The 19,853-nt window shown below is 42.0% G+C and overlaps 2 protein-coding genes across 2 annotated transcripts in view; one reads left to right on the top strand and one right to left on the bottom strand.

Moving 5' to 3' along the window:
• Positions 1–1,010: 1,010 nt before the first annotated feature.
• Positions 1,011–12,366, bottom strand: DDX20 (DEAD-box helicase 20). The gene is made up of 11 exons (XM_016925673.4): positions 11,721–12,366; positions 11,206–11,300; positions 8,381–8,549; positions 7,677–7,791; positions 7,417–7,559; positions 7,140–7,278; positions 6,981–7,039; positions 5,926–6,008; positions 5,481–5,586; positions 5,257–5,358; positions 1,011–2,537 (listed from the first exon to the last, which is right to left on the bottom strand). Exons 1-11 carry the CDS (start codon positions 12,019–12,021, stop codon positions 1,375–1,377), a joined length of 2,475 nt encoding a protein of 824 aa, XP_016781162.1. The 5' UTR covers positions 12,022–12,366; the 3' UTR covers positions 1,011–1,374.
• Positions 12,142–19,853, top strand: part of INKA2 (inka box actin regulator 2) — a 33,102-nt gene continuing 25,390 nt past the window's right edge. Inside the window, exon 1 of the mRNA XM_054685651.2 lies at positions 12,142–12,245. Within this exon, the coding sequence (XP_054541626.1) occupies positions 12,234–12,245 (12 nt within the window). The 5' untranslated portion in view covers positions 12,142–12,233. The remainder of the gene's footprint in view (positions 12,246–19,853) is intronic.

Raw genomic sequence — 19,853 nt, forward strand, 5'->3', positions numbered from 1 at the left:
AAATGATAGGAATCCAAGTTAAGTAGGATTTTAGAATTGTGTTATGTAGGTGTTGGACAATAAATGACAATGGCTGTGGGTGTTTGCTGACAGCCCTGGGGAAAGTGTTTATACTACCTAGACAAGTATGTACACAGGAATGAAGAGCTTTCCTTTTAAAAAGTGAATACACATCTCTCTACACAAGTGGTTGTCTCATAAAAAATCCAGTTCACAGAAAGGCTTGGGAACCAAAAGCTTAATCATAAAAGGATTTCCAGAGGAAAAAAGCAAAGAATATGTAATTTCCAATTATATTTTTCTAAATCATAATTTACAGATACATCAGCTCAGATCCAAGCTCCTCTTGGATCCTAACATTAGAGGTAAAAACTGGGGAAAATTTTCTAGAAGACACAAGATTAGGATGTACTAAGAAGTGTCTGAAGAGAATCAATTCCAGCTTCCACAAAATACTTAAAACTAAGAGCTAGAACTTCCCCTAGCCTACCAGCAGAGCAGGTCACTTGTTAATCTGGACTGTATAGATGAACTTCAGAGGGTCTATGAACCCCTTGAAATTACACTCACAATTCTGTGCTTATGGAATGAGAAATTTCCTGAAGTCAATCTATAGCTATCAGCTGATTCATAAAAGGATCCAAGAACCAAAAAAGATTAAGAGCTGCTCCTCTATCTGAGCAACACAAGTAAGACAGCAACTGATGACCCACAGCTATTTAATACACAGCAAAAATGTGGACAGCTTTCACAGCCTCAAAAGACATTCAAAAGATAAACAACAAACATGTAAATATATTTAAATTTGTTTTTACTAAAAACAAATATTTTTACTGGAAGCTAACAGATCAAATACCTTTAGGAAAATCTAAAGCAATGTTTAAATATTCCTTCCTGCCTAAACCTAAGAGGATTTTCTGATCTACCATGCTACAAATTTCTACAAGAATGCACCTCTATAGAAGGAAATGCAGCCTAAGCCCTTTGTAAAGAACTCCACAGCAATAATATTACTGCTCAAATCTATTGCTTTTATTGTTTTTAAGTAAGCGGTGGTATATGTCATCTTTTTAAATGTTTATTTTGGGAAGATCTTATAGAAAATGGCACCCTGAAACTTTCAGCTCTATGTCCCAAAAATTATCTTTCAAGAATCTGATGAAGTTTCTTAAAGAAACTCTTAAAAATGAAGATAATATACCTGGCCTAAATCAAAACAATCTGAAAAATGGATGTGTCCCAGTGGAAAGACTCAAGTCTTTTCAAGTTTATCAGAAATGCCACTATACACCACTGTACTATATGTCGAGGAGGATGGATATCCAAAGGTATCATCTGTTGACAGTTTCTGATGGTCTCAGGTATATCCTATAATCACTGGTTACTATGCATCATTTCTTGTAGATAAATGGTATTCATGTGATAAGCTGCCATCCAACTTGGATGTCTCTGAGCATTCCAATAATATGAATGAGAAGCGGCAGCATAATATTCTTGCCATGCCCTGTAGTAAGCTCTCCAGTACTCCTCATAATCCTGATAGGTATCAGAAAAACTCAGATGTGTTTCCCTATGACAGTCATACCAATCATCTTCCTGGGCTTCAGTCTGCAATCTGAAGGGAGACCGCCTGGGTAGGTTTCTCCGGCTCTGCTTAGCTCTCTGGCTAGCCCCCTCTTTAAGTCTTGTCTTCATCTGGATTCCAGGTGATTCTTGATATTTCTCTGGATTGGGGGTGTCACTTCCATTTGGTGGTTGTTCCAAAGGAATACGATCATCCACAGGAGTAGATTCAGAGTCTTTCAGCTGATTATCAGAAGAGCCTTCCAAGTATGACTTATTTCCTTTGCTCTGGGAAGAGGTTCTTGAGCTGTAAGAATCACTGTCACTCTCAGAGTCTCCAGATTGGCTACTACTTGCCAATACAGGGACTCTCTGTTCAGTAACTTTATTTCTCACAAAACCATTTTGAGGATTCACAGTCTGATCCCCAGGGCCTGTGTAGTGCCTGATGATTTCCACAGGTTTCTCTAACCCCTCTTTAATATAATGTTCATAATCCTCTACCAATTCAGCAAAAGTCAACGTGTATGGCTGATGGATTTTAAAGGAAGACAGACAAGGAATCTGGGGGAGTGACACAGGTAAAGCTTCTTTGACCTGGTGCTGACCGTTGGTGGAGTTTTCAACGGGAGTCTGAACAGAATTCTTCATTTGCTCTTCGGATTGCCTGTCACAGCCCAGTTCTTTTGGTGACGTTGCTTTTTCTATGATTCCACATTCTGAGTGGCTTTTCACAGGAAGCTTTTGTTTGGTATTATTTTTTGATTTGACTGATAGTCCAGATACAGAATTATTTCTAGAGGAAGCCATGTGGTCACCATGAGCTTTCTGAATTTGAAGGGTTCTCTCTATTTTCTGAATTTGCTTTTTTAAGGGTTGGTTAGGTACACTTGCTATACCATACGTATGCACAGCAGCTTTAACTTCCACATCCCAATCCACACATTCTTCCATCAGACCAGAAGGAATGGGATCTACATAAAAAGGAAGAAAAATGTATTAAAATTCTCAAGCTACTCTAGACTACTGTTTTCTGAATGATTTCATAAAGTTTTCTATGATCAAATACATTTAAGAAACAATATGCAAATATACTAAGATGTTTAATAGATATAATATTTTTAAAGACTGAAGCAATCCTGTAATAAAGAAACCTGCCTAAGAAATATGTAAGACCCATCCCATACTCACAAGCACTATCTCCCCTCACTCTCACTAGAAAAAGAGCTTACTCTAGGAGTAATGTACAAGCCTGCAACAATTCTCCCATCTTTTCTCTCCTCCCTCTCCACAGCCCCTCCCCTTTATCTCAATACTTCTGACAGCAAAACAAGATATTAGAAAATGGATTGTGCTCCCCAAAGCTTATCGACTAGGAAATAATACAACTGCAACTCTGTACACCCAACTAAATCTGTCACCCAATATTCCAACAGGGAGAAATCACTGCCCTTAACAATAAAGAGAAAACCTCTATAGTGGAAAAAAACTAGATGACTATGAAAAGATCTGTGACTATGAAAATTAGAAATGACATTTCTAATTTTTAAAAAATTTGCTGGCTTCAACCCTCTAAATTTTCTATTCCATCCAGATGTGACAATTTGCTTCCCGCACTCAGACCTTTCAAAGTATGATCAATTTTTGTCTTGGGCAGACAAGATATATCAAGCCCCTGCTTTACAAAGATCTTGCCTGTTGTTGCTATTTATGCTCCATGTTATCTATAAATCCCACAGGTCTGGATACTTCAATGAAGTCTCTTGATCCTTTGCTGAACAGATTCTATGATTAAAACTCTCATTCCTACCCAGCTGATATCCCTTGCTTGCCTAGTCCTATAATACAGGCCAATTTCCCTCCTAGTTCTGCCCCAGGAAACTCATCTGAACATCTGTTGTTACACAAGTTCCCAGTCCAATATAGACCTAACAGCATGAATATCATTTTCTCATGATTTCAGGGCCCTGTTAACATTACATAAAGATCCAAATATATCATTTTCCAGTATCCAAAGGCAATTTTTATCACTAGATGCTATGATATTGAATCCTACAAGAAGTCTTAACCCTCTTCTACCAATTTTCAATTTTTTTCCCATATCAGACTACGAATAGACTTATACACAGAAAGAACTGACAGTTTTAGAACTGACATAGAGCCTAAAGACCATTTACTCTAAAGTACTTTGCAAATCAGAACTCTAAGCTTACAGCAATTACAGAGATTTGTAAAAGATCATAAAATGAGTTATTACTAACCCGATCTACTAGAATACATAGAACTCCCAGATCTGTGCTTAATCTAGCTCTGTAAAATAATTAAAGTCGGTAAAATACTCAATTATATTTATTCAATAACTACATATCCCATATTCTGCAAAGTCATGTATATACTATATGTGTATTTTTCTTTTTTTTTTTGAGACTGAGTCTCGCACTTTCGCCCAGGCTGGAGTGCAATGGCGGATCTTGGCTCACTGCAAGCTCCACCTCCCAGGTTCATGCCATTCTCCGGCCTCAGCCTTCCAAGTAGCTGGGACTACAGACACCCACCATCATGCCCGGCTAATTTTCTGTATTTTTTTTTAGTAGAGACAGGGTTTCACCGTGTTAGCCAGGATGGTCTTGATCTCCTGACCTCGTCATCCGCCCGCCTCAGCCTCCCAAAGTGCTGGCATTACAGGCGTGACCTATATGTGTATTTTTCTATATAGACATACATCTATATATGAATAGACACTATTTATAGTGCACATTTTCTGTATAACATGCACATCAAAAATGCCATATTTCCACTCAAGGGTTTTTCAGAATTTTTTGTTTTTAAGAGATCATTACTAGTTTTAAACATGCGTTGTTTCCAAGAGGGCACTTAAAAAGAAGCAGAACAAATGACTGAACTGAAATCAAAAGAAAACATTTCACTCCAATTTTTCAAAATACTATTCAAATTAAAGATGCTGTTCTTTCCACATGGTGACAAAGGAGAATATGGCGAGAATTACCTTCACGGCAATTTAAGAGGTAAAATATCCCCCCTTGTATCAAAGAATAAAATCAAATTGCAAAGCCACTAACTAATAAAATAGAGCTAACATAGCTCTCATTTTTCTTTTTTTTTTTTTTGAGACGGAGTTTCACTCTTGTTGCCCAGGTTGGAGTGCAATGGCTTGATTTCAGCTCACTGCAACCTCCACCTCCTGGGTTCAAGCGATTCTCCTGCCTCAGCCTCCCAAGTAGTTGGGATTACAGGCACCTGCCACCACGCCCAGCTAATTTTTGTATTTTTAGTAGAGAAGAGGTTTCACCACATTGACCAGGCTCGTCTTGAACTCCTGACCTCAGGTGATCCACCTGTCCTGGCCTCCCAAAGTGCTGAGATTACAGGCGTGAGCCACTGCGCCTAGCCAGCTCTCATTTTTCATGTGCCAGTGGTTAGCTTGCACTCCTCTCCGTGCTACTTACTAGCTGTAACACCTTTACTTACCCTCTCTATGTCTAAATATCCTCATCTACAAAACAATTGCACACACCTCATAGGAGTGTGGTGAGAAGTAAATGAGTTAACGTACATACAGGACTGGGAACAGTACCCAGCACATCATAAGCACTCTGTTAGCTATTATTATTATTTTTATTATGCTTATCACCACTATAATTATTTTGAAATAATGAAACAGATGAAATGTACCTGGTAAAGGGAGAAGGTTGATATTACATTTCTGGGCAATTCTCATCATCATATTTTCTTCCTCTCCCTGGCAACAGTAGGTCACTGTCAGCCCCAATGTACCTAAAGCAGAGAGAATGTTAGGTAGTAAATCATTTTCACAAAAATAATATTCAAAGCCCACCTGTCACATTATAGATCCCTCCCCTTAAAGAAAGCACTCAAACTTTTTTTTTTTTTTTTACCAAAACGGCCAGCTCTCCCAATCCGATGCATGTATGTCTCCCAATCCAATGGTACATCCAGATTTACAACCAGATTCACCTTCTCAGCATCAATCCCACGAGAAGTCTTGAATTGAAGAAGATAGCAATTATTTGTTTGCATTAACTGTACAGCATGGATACCAATGCATATTATATTCTTCCAGTACAGCCAAGAGACAAATTAAGAACTGAATACTGAGGAGCAGAGGAAAAGGAAATTCATTCCTAATGACTAATTTCAAGGACAAAGATAAACATATTAAAGACATTTTTAAGAAAGTATTTTCCTCAGCACTGGAAAGATAATTATCTTCTGGTATTCTTGTTAGATACGCCTACATAAAATAATATATGAAATCTGTACATCTGATAATAGAACATATGTCAAGATGGATTAGTCACCCAAACTGAATAGGAAATTTACCAAATCTGTGGAAATGAGGACTCTGCAATGAAAGTGCTTCAGTTTAGCCATAGCATCAAGACGCTGATTCTGATTCATATTGCCTAAAAGGACCCCAAAAGAAAGTCACATAAAAACAACTAAGCTAATACATATTTATCCAATCCACAAAAAGTAAAAAGCATAACACCCAGTCTTAACACTTTTAATACACCAACCACAGTTAATTCTGTCCTTCTGTGCAAATCTAGGTTAAGATCCAAAGTTAAAATCTTTTAAACTATGGTTTAGGCAATCAACTTGAAATTCAAAAATCAATCCTAAATAGTGATCAGGCCATGCCTGAATATATAACATTCTATTTGCAAAGTTACATATGAAGTATAACTAGCAATTCTTAGGAAAATAAAAATGCTTTAATCAGCTGTTTATAATTTGGTGTTAAAGTGTGATCTATAGTTTAAGTATTGGTTCATTAGAAAATAGTCTCCCCAGTATCTCGTGATATACCATAACTAAACAAGCTCATGCCAACAGGTTAAAAATTAAGCTGACACCAAACAAAACTCTAAAAAGGATCTCACTGATCAAAAAATCCTTCGACTCTTTCATTCTTATTATGCCAGCAGTAATCATTTAACTTTGCAGCAAGAACTCAATCACTTTTGCCTTCCACAAAACCATAAAACAGTCAATTCAGTTAGCAATCTCCAGCATTTTAACAATTATTAAAAAAAAAAATTCTAAAGAAAAAATATTTTTATCTTAACACAATACAGACAAACTTGGTTTTATAGAATTAAGTTATATGTGGCTATAAGAGAGATTCTAATAAAATTATGTCTTTCTGAACACTAGTTTTCTAACTTTTTACTATATACCAAGTTACTCCTTAAAAATAGAATATTGACATATCAAATTCCAATGAAAAATAAGCCTGAAAATTCCTTTACTCTAAAAGATACAAGATAATTTCACACTCTCAAGACAACTCATAAAGTGGTATTTCTTCCTCCTGACTTTGGAGGCTTCAAGTCAGTATACTAAATAAAGATTAAAGTAAGAGATGAACTTACCTGAAATGCACTCAGCAGGAAAGCCTTTAGAAGAAAGGATATCAGCCAAATGTTGTGCTCTATGAAATATAACATAAATGGTTACAAATTTACAAATATTGCCCCATGACTATCCTTTTATTTCACAAGTTCCCCAGATGACCTTTTAAGTTACATTACCTGCTGTGCAAATTAGAAAAGACTAAAGCTTGATTAAATGGAATTCTGCTGAACAGTTCCTGTAAATGCTGAGTCTTTTCCTCAAAAACCTTATGTGCCAAAGGGTATGAATTGACAACTTTGTAATACTGCTTCAAACCTACAAAGAAGAGCTATCAGTTAAAACAAACATATATGCTAATGGTAACCGTGAAACAGCAAGACAAAACTAGGCAAGGGAAAGCTCCAGAATATCACAAATAAACCAAAAATATAAGTACCTAAAAGCTGTACACACCTATGAGACTTGGATCACTGGAATTCAGTCTTACAAAAGTGGGATCTCTCATGTACTTTGTCAAAGCATTAGCCAAAAATTCGGGATAAGTAGCTGATACTGCCAGCATCTGTTTACTGGCAGGCAAGGAAGAATAAATCCAACTGCAAAATAAAAACAGATACCATGTAAATTATTCAAACAATAATCACCACTTGGAAAAGCTAAAGATAGATACTTCGGAACACTGTTTTAATAGTCAAGTTAGTTATTTTTCTTACTTTATTTGCTCCTGGAAGCTGCCTTCTTCTAAAAGCTTATCTGCTTCATCAAGAATAAAGAGGCGTATACTGCCTGGGTTCAAGTAGTCAAGTTCTATGAGTTGCTTAATTCTGCCTAATTAAAAAAAAAAAATTGAAATATTTACGATGTACCAAATTTGTGTAAATCTCTGCCAATATTGTTACTCTACTTATTACTTACGGGTTGTTCTGCTGAATTTCCTGATTCAACTCTCATTATGCATGTACACACTAAACCACAAATTAGAAATCTGGAGCTCTGATCTTGACTAAACTCATTGTTTTCCCCTCACGTTTCATCACCAGTAAATAAACACCATTTCTATCAAAAGACCTAAAGCACTGAATGCAAGATGCTGATTCTGAGTGATTCGCAACCAAATATAATAGAGAAGCCAAAGAACAATCCCAATCCATGGCTTAGAAGGGACTCCTGAAAGTCACTGCATTTCTCCTCTTCTCAAAAGCCTATCCCATGTCTTCTCAAACATACTTAGGAATGGAGATTTCATAAATTCCACTGGTAAACCAGTCATGTACCTAAATCTCACTGGTCTAATGCTCTTCATTTCTATTCAAAATAATTATCACAGTTATCAAAGACTCCCATATATCTTTATTGTTATATTAAAAGTGTGTAGTTCCTTAAAAGCCCTGGTTACCAACAGGCATTGTTATCTTACCAGGAGATCCAACAGCAATATGACACTTTTTAAGTCTGGTTTTGTCTTGTGATAATGGGGTCCCTCCAATAAAGACATGACACTCTAAGCCTTCCATTTTTATTCCAATGGCTGTAATAACAGAATGTATCTGTACAGCAATTTCTCTTGTAGGGGCCAAGATCAAAATCTAAAAAAAAACCATAAATTACACCTTTGAGTCAGAGGAATAAATACATAGGGGACTGGTATATTCATTACATGACATACTATATTTCATTTAAATGATCATTTCAAATGAGTTTTTATTGATAAGGTAAGGTACAGTTATCCCTTGGTATCCACAGGGGATTGGTTCCAGGAAGCCCCCAAATACCAAAACTGGCAGATGCTCAAGTCTGTTATATAAAATTGCATATATCTGTATATTACCTATGTACATCCTCCCACATATTTTAAACTATCTCTAGATTATTTATAATACCTAATACAATTTAAATGCTATGTAAATGGTTATACCGTATTTTTGTTTATATCTTTTGATTGTTGTATTATTTTTTATTGTTCCTCCATCCTGCCCTGAGTATTTTGATCCACAGTTGGCTGAATCAGCTGATACAAAACCTGAAGACAGGGAGGGCTGACTGTATTCCATTCATTCATTCATTCATTCAACAAATATTAAGTAAGAACCTACTCTATGCTGGGCAACATACTAGTTGCCGGGGAATCAACAGTTAACAGTACAAAGTCTTTGCCCTCATGGTACTTTCATTCTTGGATAAGAATATATACAATAAACAAAAATAAGTAATGACAGGTAATAAAAAGTATCATAAAAAAATCGAACAAGGAAAAAAGGAGTCATTTTAAATGAGGTGATCATGAAACCTCCTCAAAGGAGGTACTTTGAGCAGAGACCTACATGTATGGCATAGAGTAGAGCTGGCTATATGACCCCTGGGGAAGCGTTTTCACCAAGAGGAAACAGCAAATGGAAAGGCCATAAGATGGCAGTGTTCTTGGTGTATTTGAGGAAGAAAAAGAAGGCCCACATGACAGAATTCAGGGGAAAGTAAAGGAGGGCAGAGATCTACCTCCAGGGACTAGATCACAAAAGACCTTGAGAGTCATGGTAAAAACTTTGCAATGTAACTACTGGAGGAGGAGAAAACAAAACTTTGTGCTCTTAGCTACAAGAAAAAAAAATTGATTTAAAAAAAAAAAAAAAGGACTAGGAGAAAATATGCCAAAACTGTTAATAGCAGTTTCTCTCTAGGTAGTAAGATTACAGATTTTGTTTTCTGGTACGTCCTAATTTTTCTGAATTTTCCCTATTTCTAAAAATGAATACGTATTACTTTGATACACACACAGAGAATAATGTAATTTTCATAATCCAAAGACCTGAAATTAAAAATATGAATTTGCCGGGCATGGTGGCTCACACTTGTGATCCCAGCATGTTGGGAGGCTGAGGCGGGTGGATTACCTGAGGTCAGGAGTTTGAGACCAGCCTGGCCGACATGGCGAAACACCGTCTCTACTAAAAATACAAAAAAATTAGGCAGGCGTGTGGTGTGCACACTTGTAATCCCAGCTACTCGGGAGGCTGAGGCAGGAGAATCACTTGAACCTGGGAGGCAGAGGTTGCAGTGAGCCAAGATTGTGCCACTGCACTCCAGCCTGGGCAACAGAGTGAGACTCGGTCTCAAAAAAAAATGAATTGATGAAACTTTTCCAGGATTTCAGCATTTTATCTGCTGCCAAATTGTCAGAAGCCAAAATCTCAAATACATCTTAGTCTACAATTAGACTAACTCAGGTTCTTGGGAAGTAGGAGGATTTCCAATGTGCAACATCACCTAGGATTTGGTAGACATAAGATGGACTCAAAAAGCTTCCCAGGTGATGAACATGGATATCTGGGTTAAAAACCACTGTTGAAGATTCATCATCAGATATACCAATGCCTGAGAACTTGAAATACAGTCTGCCATAACAACTAAACTACCAAGTAAGGCTATGAGAATCACATCTAATTCATCTTTGAATCCCCAATGCCTGGCACACTGTTTATACGTAATACGGACTCAACAAATCTTTGTTGGAGAAATGATCCCCAAACTCAAATTTCCTGCTAATTTGGGTAAGGCAATCTTAGAAACACTCTAAGACAACCTGGAAGATGGGAGATCAATATGATACATTTACAGAGCTTTAAGAACCACCTGCATACCGGCTGTGGTGGCTCATGCCTGTAATCCCAGTACTTTGGGAGGCAAAGGTGGGAGGATTGCTTGAACCCAGGAGTTCAAGGCTGGTCTGTGCAACACTGGAGACCCCATCTCTACAAAAAATACAAGAACTAGCCAGGTGTGGTGGCACACACCTGTAGTCCCAAATACTTAGGAAGATGGGTGGGAGGATCACTGGAGCCCAGAAGTTCAAGGTTGCAGTAAGCAATGATCCGCCACTGCACTCCAGCCTAGGTGACAAAGCGACACCGTCTCAAAAAAAAAAAACAAACTCTGCAGTTACCAACAATAGCCAGAGCACTACATTACCATGAATCAAGTCAAATGTTAAGTCTCACATTAATCTAGTCAGTAAGTAAAAGAAGAATCCCTGTCTGTATTACCAAGTAGTGACAAAATTGACATATATGGTAGCTTTATTCTATTTAAATAAGGTACGCATAGAAAATTCCAAATTTCGCCACCACCACCACTTAACTCAATCATTCATCAAATTCACTTCCAGCTCTGAGGAGCTACTGGTATTTCATCTGACCTGTGGTGAAGTCCACAAAACACATCCTCCTCTGGTCCTCTCAGCTAACTCACCTGGGTACTTAAGTTTTCAAGAACAAGAGAGTCCAAAGCTATGGTGGAGAACACACAGGTTTTCCCGGTGCCAGATTTAGCTTGAACAATTAAATCTGCGAAGGAAAAAAACAATTATCACTAGCCAGTACTCACTGAAGCAACTTAGGGGCTAACATGGAATCAGAGAACTAGAAGGGTCTCCTGAGATTCCCCTAGTTGGCACCTTCATTTTTAGTTGATTCTCAAAAACGTATGAGAACACGCCTAGTCCCTGAACGTTTACCGTTTATCTTCTCAAACTTAGAACCATTTGTCAGTGCTTAAAAAAAGGTCTTAACTAGCCTCAAGTTCAATAGTGCACGTTAGTTTTACAAATAAGTTAACTGAGCGTAGCGCCTAGCCCCCGGCAGGGCCCTGCTCCGGGGGCCGACCGAGGGCTCTTCCCGAGCTGCGGCGCGGGCCTGGCCGCCGCCGCCCGTCGGTCCCCCTTCTCCCACCCCACCCCCCGACCTATCCCGGGCCCCCGCTCTCACCGAGCCCGCAGCGCCCCAGAGGGATGGCCTTGAGCTGCACCGGCGAGGGCCTCTCGAAGCCGGCCGCCCGCAGCCCCTCCAGCACCGGCCGCGAAAGCAGCAGTGACTCGAAGTCGGCCGGCTCCGCCAACAGCACATCCCCCGTGCGGGTCCGCGGGCTGCTGAGATCCTGAGCGGTCCGCAGGATCCTCACAGGCCCGGGTGTTGGCTCTGGGGCCGGGACCTCCACGGCCACATGCTCAGCCGGCATAGCACTCGCCACTGCCGCTAAGGCTCCCGAGGCTTCAAATGCCGCCGCCATGGTAGCCGCGCCGTCAGATCTCGCGATGCTTAAGGGGAGGCGGGGATCCTGGGAGCGAGAAGAAGAAAAACTTTATTGGCAGTTTTCCCGCGAAGACACTAACACGCCCGGCCTGGAAGTGGAAGAAAGGGACGGGAGTCGGAGGCTGAGAGACTGCCCAGACACACAAAAAATGTGGCCTGAGGAAAGCCCCAAGAGGGAGGAGAGGAAAGATGAGGCAACTGGTGAGTCGCTGCCTGTGGCCTGCAGAGGGCGCCGCGGGCCTGCGGTGGGGGCACCGCCCCGCCTCTCGGCCCTCTTCTGGGCGGAGCCGCCCAGCCGTGCCCCCGGCGCCACCGCCCTCTCGTCGTTCTTTGTGATGCGCCCGGTGCGTCACGCCCCCGTCTCGTGCTGCCGTTTTCCGTTCCGCTGGCCTGTCTCGCTTCGCGGCCACCTCTTCCCCAACGCTACCCGCTCCGTACCCTGACTCGCTGCTCCTCTGTGCTGGCAGAGAGCGCGCAGAACGTAGCCGGACCCAAGGGTTTATTTACCACATTGGCTGGTGTGTCCGTCTGCTGTGCAACCACATTTATCTCCGGTGAGATAAACCCCATTTATCTCCTAGCAAGTCCCTGGCGCACAGTGAGCTCTGATAAAAGTACGTTGAATTGGAACCTGGAACTGGACTAACAGCTCCCAAGTTCGTATCTCCGCCTCAGATCTCCCTTTAAACTCTAGACGTGTGCATCCATCTGCCTCCATGCATCTGCCTCCATGCATCCGCCTCCGCAGCACCTCCCTTGGGATGCCTAATAGACTCTCAAATGTTACATGCCTTCTGTATTGCTCCTTCCCCCATCATTTCATGCGTAGGCAGCTAGCAGTCTCTGCCACTTTTCCTTGCTGTGGTCTTCTGCTCAAATATCAGCTTTTCAAAGAGCTCTTCCTTTTCAAAGAGGTCTTGAACACCCTAAGACAGCTCTGTCATCCTCTCTGCTCCCTGGCCTTTCCCAGCACTCTCTTCTTTTGTTTTGCTTTATTTTTTCTTTATGATACTTATACCTACCTGAAATTATATGTCTACTGCCTGTCTCCCACACTCTATGAGGACAAGAACCTATTCTGTCTTGTTCTCCTCTGCATCCCTAGTGGGAAAAACAATCTGACACATAGGAAATGTTCAATATTTATCAAATGATTGAGCTCCTATAACAAACTCTTAGTCATCATGCCAAATTTAAATATTTCTGGACCTCAGCCATATTCATAATTCCAAATTTAGTTGTGTGGGGTGGCTCGCACCTGTGATTCCAGCTTCTTGGGAGGCTGAGGCGGGAGGATTGCTTGAGGCCAGGAGTTGCCAGCCTGGGCAACATGCAGAAACCCTGTCTCAAATTCTTAAAAAGTAAACAAATTTTTAAAAATACAAAGAATACCAAACTTAAATATATTCTGCAACCAAGCCCAACTTTGTCCATAGATTATAATGCTGGTCATTGTCCCTACCCCCTTGACACACACACAGTGATGGTCTAGATTCCATATGATATAGGAGGGGCTTTGACATGGTAATCCCATTGGAAGGTGGTCCTGAAGGTTTATTTTGCCTGGAAATTTACAAAACATTGAGAAAATGTCAACTATCCGTTTGAAGGAATGGAGACTGATGGAGGAGATGGCACTAAAGGTCCCAGCCTTCCTCTTACTGCCCTCACCTCTTTTATCTGCCTAATCCCCAGACCACAAACCTGGGAATTATTCTTGACTCCTTCGCCACTTTCTAACAATTTACCAAGCACAAGTAATTTGGCCTCCAAATATTTCACCCATTCTTCTTCAGTCTCCATAGAATCTGCCCTATATTTTAGATCCCTTTATCATCCTAACTCGCAAAAACCTCCTGAATGGTTTCTCTGGCCAGAGTTTCTTCTCTATCCCAGCCATGTACCCCACAGGTGCTAGAGTGATCTTTCTTAAGTGGATATCTTAAGCTGTTGGGGTCCAGCTCCAGATACTGCTCCTTTTGATACCCTTTTTTATTCCCCACCCCAGGGTCCCACATCACACTATAAATAATTCTAGTCTGGCTCTTATGTTGTATTTGCTTGGTTACTTGTATGTGCCTCACATTAAATAAACTGTGAGCTTCTCAAGGACAGTAATTTTGTCATCCTAGGCCCTCCAGGCCAGCACCAAGCACCTGGTAGACCCAATAAACATTGAATGGCTGACACCTTCTTGCTCAAAAATCTCTTCTGGGTCTCCATGCACATAGCAGCGGTTCTGTAGAACTCACACCAATCACTGCTGAAGAACCACAGGATTATCCCAAGAAAAGCAAAAAGACTACATTTCCAGAAAACATTTATAGTTTTATAGGCATTCTGTTACTGCATTTGTTGTTTTTGATGTTTTACAGACACAAATATTGCAGTAATGTTATTGGGAACCATGGTGAATAACACAAATTTTTTTTCTCACTAGTCAAAAGTTATAACAGTGTTGTTGACCATAATTTTTAGTGCTATAAAGATCTCTTGCCCAAAAGCAAGAAATCATTTAATAACTAGGTAAGGAGCATAACACATACAGAAATGGGCTTGATTGTGTCTGTCTCCCAGCCTCCCCCGGGATAAATAACAGTGGGATCCCTGTCTCTTCTCTGGCAGAGCAGCCCATCTACCTCCTCCAACCAGACCCAACTAGCCCAGATGCTTAATTCTCCATGACTTGTAACACCTCAATACCTTTGTATTTGCTGTTCCATCTACCTGGAGAGCCTTTCCAGGGAGCTAGAGGAGGGAGAGATTCCTATGAACTGAAAAGGTGAGAGTGACACTTAGAATGGGTGTTAAGATTCAAATGATCTCATCCAATCATTTTGCACTGGAGGCTTTTGAACCCAGAGGAAAAGAAAACAGGCCAGGCGCGGTGGCTCACGCCTGTGATCCCAGCACTTTGGGAGGCCGAGGTGGGCGGATCACAAGGTCAGGAGATCAAGACCATCCTGGCTAACATGGTGAAACCCCGTCTCTACTAGAAAAAAAATACAAAAAGTTAGCCGGGCGTGGTGGTGGGCGCCTGTAGTCCCAGCTACTCGGTAGGCTGAGGCAGGAGAATGGCGTGAACCCGGGAAGCGGAGCTTGCAGTGAGCCGAGATCACACCACTGCACTCTAGCCTGGGCAACAGAGCGAGACTCCGTCTCAAAAGAAAAAGAAAACAGTATAAAGGAAGGCATACTGTAAGGTGGCCCACCCTGGGTGTGAGGATCGGTGGGGGAATGTGGAAAGAAGGGAAGAAAACTTAAGATTTTAAAGCCACTTTTTCTCATTTGACCCTCAAAGCAACACAAGGTAGGCAATATTATTATTTGCATTCCATCTACAAAACATCTCTAATCATTCAACAAAAATTTTCTGAACACCTAGTATAAACCAGCCAAGTGCTAGAGATACAAAAATGGAACAAAGTAAACAGAGCCTCTGCACTTGGGGAGACAGATGCACACAAACAGGTGGCCTCATTTGCTGTATAAAGTGCAGGGTGCTACTGAAGTCAAGGAGGTAACCAGATGTGGGGAGCCAAGAAAGACTTAGCCATCAAGATTAGGTTTGATTGAAAGTAAGGCCCCAAAATAGGAGCTTACCTCCCCAAGATAGAAGTTCATTTTGCCCTTGTAGAGAATTCTGGAAGCAGGACTGATAAACAGCCCTGATCCACAAAGATCCCAATCACCCAGGCTTCTGCCTTGGTCCCCAAACAGTTGCTGTAGTTCCAGTCATCACGTTTGCATTGCAGCCAGCAGGAAGGAGGAAGACTCAAAATAGAAAGTAGAAATGGTAATGGTCATCATGCCAGCAGTCCTTTTAAGAAATGTTCTCAAAAGCTGCCACACTATCTGGCATTTCTTGGAAAGAACTTAGCCATAAAGTTATACCTTCTTGCAAAAAAAAAAAAAAAAATCTGGGAAATGTCATTTTTCTGGACAATCACGTGCCCAGCTGTACACTGATTTGAGAGGAGGTCCATTACTATAGAGGAAGGGGGAAAGGACATTGGAGGCAACTAACAGTCTCTGCCACATCTTCCTAGCATTAGTGAGAGCTACAGTAAGTCTGAAAAATGAATCAAAGTTGGCCTTGTGACAGAGGAGGGGAAAACGGAGGTCTGGAGGTGAGGACCACCATAGCACATTCCAAAAGAGCTTAGAATGCAAATGGGACAGTAAGCTTTGATGAGCAGGAGAGTGAAGTGTAGGCCAGGTTGGTGTCTGGACTTTATCCTAAAAGCCTTCTACGTGTCAGATGCCGAAGGAGATGCTGCCCTCAAGTAACTCCTCAGAAGAAGATTAGTAATCTGCTCAAAGTCACAGAGCTCATAATTGGGATTGGAACTCAGATCTATTTGACAGCAAAGTCTAGGCTCTTTCTATCCTCTGTCCTAAAAGAGTTGACAGCCCAGCTGGGGAAATGATCAAGCATGAAATATGCAAGTAGCACAAGCTGGTGTAAAATCATATGCAGTACTGACATTTTTTCAGGGCCTTAGTTGTTCAAAGTGTGGCTGTCGTGGGAGAGAGTGAGAACTCCTGAGAAATTGAGGAAAACAGCTTTTGGTATTCAAAGAGCAATAGCTTTCTTCTCTATGTCCTTCTCCTCCACACCCCAAATCAAAGTTGCTTCAAGTATGTATGGAAGTATGAGAGAACAACTGCACATACAAGATCATTGTTTACCTAATTCCTGGAGTCCAGCACTTCTGCCAAGACAGCAGCACCAGGAGACAAAGCTCAAGTCCTGTGAAGCAGTGGGGGCTGATACCCTGAGCTTATCCTGAATAAGGCGTTCATCAGGCAGTGGGAGTGGAAAGAGAGCTCACCAGGCAGACAAGTCTCAGAAAGATATTCTAGGCACAGAGAACAGTTTGTGTAGAGGCGTGGAAGCATGAAAGCCATAGTTGTTTAGGGAAGTTAAGTCTTTTACTGTGAGTAGAGGCAGGTATGGCAGAAATGACCCGGACATGAGGATGCAGAGATATACTGGCCCTATATTAAGGAGCACCTCATCCATTATGCTCTTCCAAAGGGGGGTAGTGTTATTTAGCAGTAAAGAGAAATACAGCTGGAAATGTAACTTGGGGCTTGGGTAATGGCAAAGCCGAGCAGTTTGGATCTTAACTTGCAGACTTTGGAGCATCACCTAGGTTTGGGATCTAATATGAGGCTAGTAATGGAAAGGCCCACAACACACACTGTTTCTTAGATCTAGCAGTTCGTAGGACTTTAGGTGTTGGTACAGTGCTTTCCAAGTGCCAGTGCCACCCCTATGTACATGCTGCTTATCCAGCAAAGCACAACTAGCTTATGCTTCCTAGTTGCTTTGCCTAGCCACGGGTACTTTCATTGTTATATTCTTGAGCCATCTGTTCAGTGAACTGGCACCATCTATAAACTTATGTTGTATCAAGTTTATCAAGAAACAACTTCTGCCCTTCTGGATAGAATGTATTATTTCATGACCCTGCTCAATCCTAACTGGCTACCTCCCAACGTGGAAAATACCCATTTTTACATGTGTCTCATGGCTTATGGGGTGACTAGCCTCAGGAATTAGGAAAGAGGGAGAACTAGCAAAAGCCTGAGCCCATGCCCACTGCACAGCCACCCCCCACCATGGGGATTGCCTGACTGGCTTTGGAAGAGAACCCCAGGTGATCCTCCCTCAGGCTTCAGACCAGATTCCTCTCTGCACAAGGCCCACATTGATTAATTGTCCCATTTAACACCACTGCCTCAGTCTTTAGGGAGGAAGGTGGCGTGTTTGCTCTTCTTTCGAGAAAGGGGCCCAATTTATTCTTGTCCAGGCAGCATAATAAATAACCTGCCCCTTTTGGCAGGGAGTTTATTAGAGACTGATGGGACATTTAACAATAACTGGGGGCCTATGATTTATTAGGTAGGGAGGTTCATGGCATCTCTGAAGACGGAATGTGGAATTTAATTGATAAAGCGGCTGTCAGCAGCAATGAGATGCACTCAATAGAATATGCATTTGAGGGATCCTCTTTGGAGCTGTCAGGAAGGGTTTCTGCTAATCATATTCAGCTCCTGTGGATGGTGGTGTCTGCTGGATATCTGGGTGAGAGACAAATGGCAGGGAGGGGAACTCTGAATGGGGCTCAGGGAGGGGTACACCTGTCAGTTGCTTGCTGACCGATGGAAGAATGTGGCACAAAGGAGCAAAAAGAAAAAGAATTTCTATCACCCTAAGTAAGTGCTCCCCTTGAAGAGGCCTTTGTCTCTTCTCTGAGCTGATTAGGAGAACAAGAGGTGCTGAGCACCCACTTCCTGAAAAGAGAGGGAAATGAAAGGGTTAAATGACAACAAAGAGATTTGTTCTGAAATTTTGAACTGTCTGCACCAGAGACTCCCCTGCCTTGGCTCCCTAGCACGCGCGCACACACACACACACACACCCCAACACACACAGCATAGTTACCTCACACCCACACAGCTGCCCCTGAACCCCTGGCTCAGGTGGCATCTCCTCTGGTCACACTGCAGCTTCCACACCAAGAACAGAGCCACAGAAGCTCAGATGGATGGGGCCTCGCCTTCCTGTTGTTGTGGTTGTCTCCCAGCTCCGGAGACCCCAGAATCCAGGCCCAGAACCTGGAAATAAATGCTCGTGGTCTGGAGTACATAGAGCATGCAGCTATCTTACTTCTCTACCCACCCTCCACCCCAGTTTCCTGACAATAAGGGAGACTGGTTTTATCTCTGTGGGGCCATCAGTGATGGCACAGCTCTGTCCTCAGGCAGCCTTGAGCCTTTGCAAGGCAGCTTCGCTCACATTTTCTATTCCCTCCACCCTTTGGGCTGTTACTCAGCCTTAAACAAGGCCATGTAAGGTATGGAGAGGGGCTTTCTCAGGCCAGAGCCTGTTTCCCTCCTTTGATCCTCCCGCATCTATTCTTAGGTCCCAAGAGATTGGTCTGCCTCCTTGTTCCCTCCAGGGAGTGAAAGGGAGGGGGGAGGCAATAGCTAGGAAAGAAGAAGTAATTGTCACTGTCTAATCTGAGCCTCGGTGGTGACACTGAGGGACCTCTGAGCAGGATGGATACAGCAACTGGTTTGATTAAATCAAACCTCTCCCAGAACCTTGTTAAATTAAACTGACAGGCCCAGAACAGATGAGGGAGAGCAGCAAGATCATCGCATCAGGTCAGGGGGAGGGGAGGCGAGGGTAGGATTGGTAAGAAGATCAGACAGAAGCAGAGCATCAGCCTGCCCTTTTTCTTATTTGCTGACTATAGATAGGAGGTGAGATTTATGGATGTGAGATGCTTAAGTACCTGTCTGAGCACAGACTGTAGAAACTGACACAGAAGCAAACTGCTGCCTCCCAGTAGGCCTGGCAAATTCCTTTGGCAGGCAAGCCACATTTAGAACTGTGCTCTCGACATTTCAAAGGGCCTTTGCATACTTTACCTTCACAAGAAGGTAGCAGTGGGATTTTCTGTCCCACTTAACAGTTAGAGAAACTGAGGCATTAGAGATTACAGGGCCAATCCAGAGCCAGCCCAAGAACCCATATTTCCTGCCCTGGCACACACTGCCTCCAACATTATGCCAGATGGCAGAATTTCCTAGGACTTAGTCCCTGGAGTGCCATCTTTTCTTCCACCCACTAGAAATGAAAACCACACAGCTTGCTTCATGGGCCGTCAGGAAAATGCTAATTCGCAACTAGCCTAGCGCAGCCCACCTGCAAGCACATGGCTCACTTACAAGGTCACAATGCCATTGTAACATCTTCATATTACTCTCCCACATGCCCAAGCCCTTCCAAGT

Source organism: Pan troglodytes, chromosome 1 (assembly GCF_028858775.2).
Source record: "Pan troglodytes isolate AG18354 chromosome 1, NHGRI_mPanTro3-v2.0_pri, whole genome shotgun sequence".
Classification (NCBI taxonomy): domain Eukaryota; kingdom Metazoa; phylum Chordata; class Mammalia; order Primates; family Hominidae; genus Pan; species Pan troglodytes.

Excerpts from the sequence above, each read along its gene's own strand:
- DDX20 (XM_016925673.4), bottom strand. The coding sequence starts at position 12,021 with ATGGCGGCGGCATTTGAAGCCTCGGGAGCCTTAGCGGCAGTGGCGAGT. Across the intron at positions 7,279-7,416 it reads CAGTGATCCAAGTCTCATAG|GTTTGAAGCAGTATTACAAA; the intron begins GTGTGTACAGCT and ends TCTTCTTTGTAG. Across the intron at positions 7,040-7,139 it reads TTTTCTAATTTGCACAGCAG|AGCACAACATTTGGCTGATA; the intron begins GTAATGTAACTT and ends TATATTTCATAG.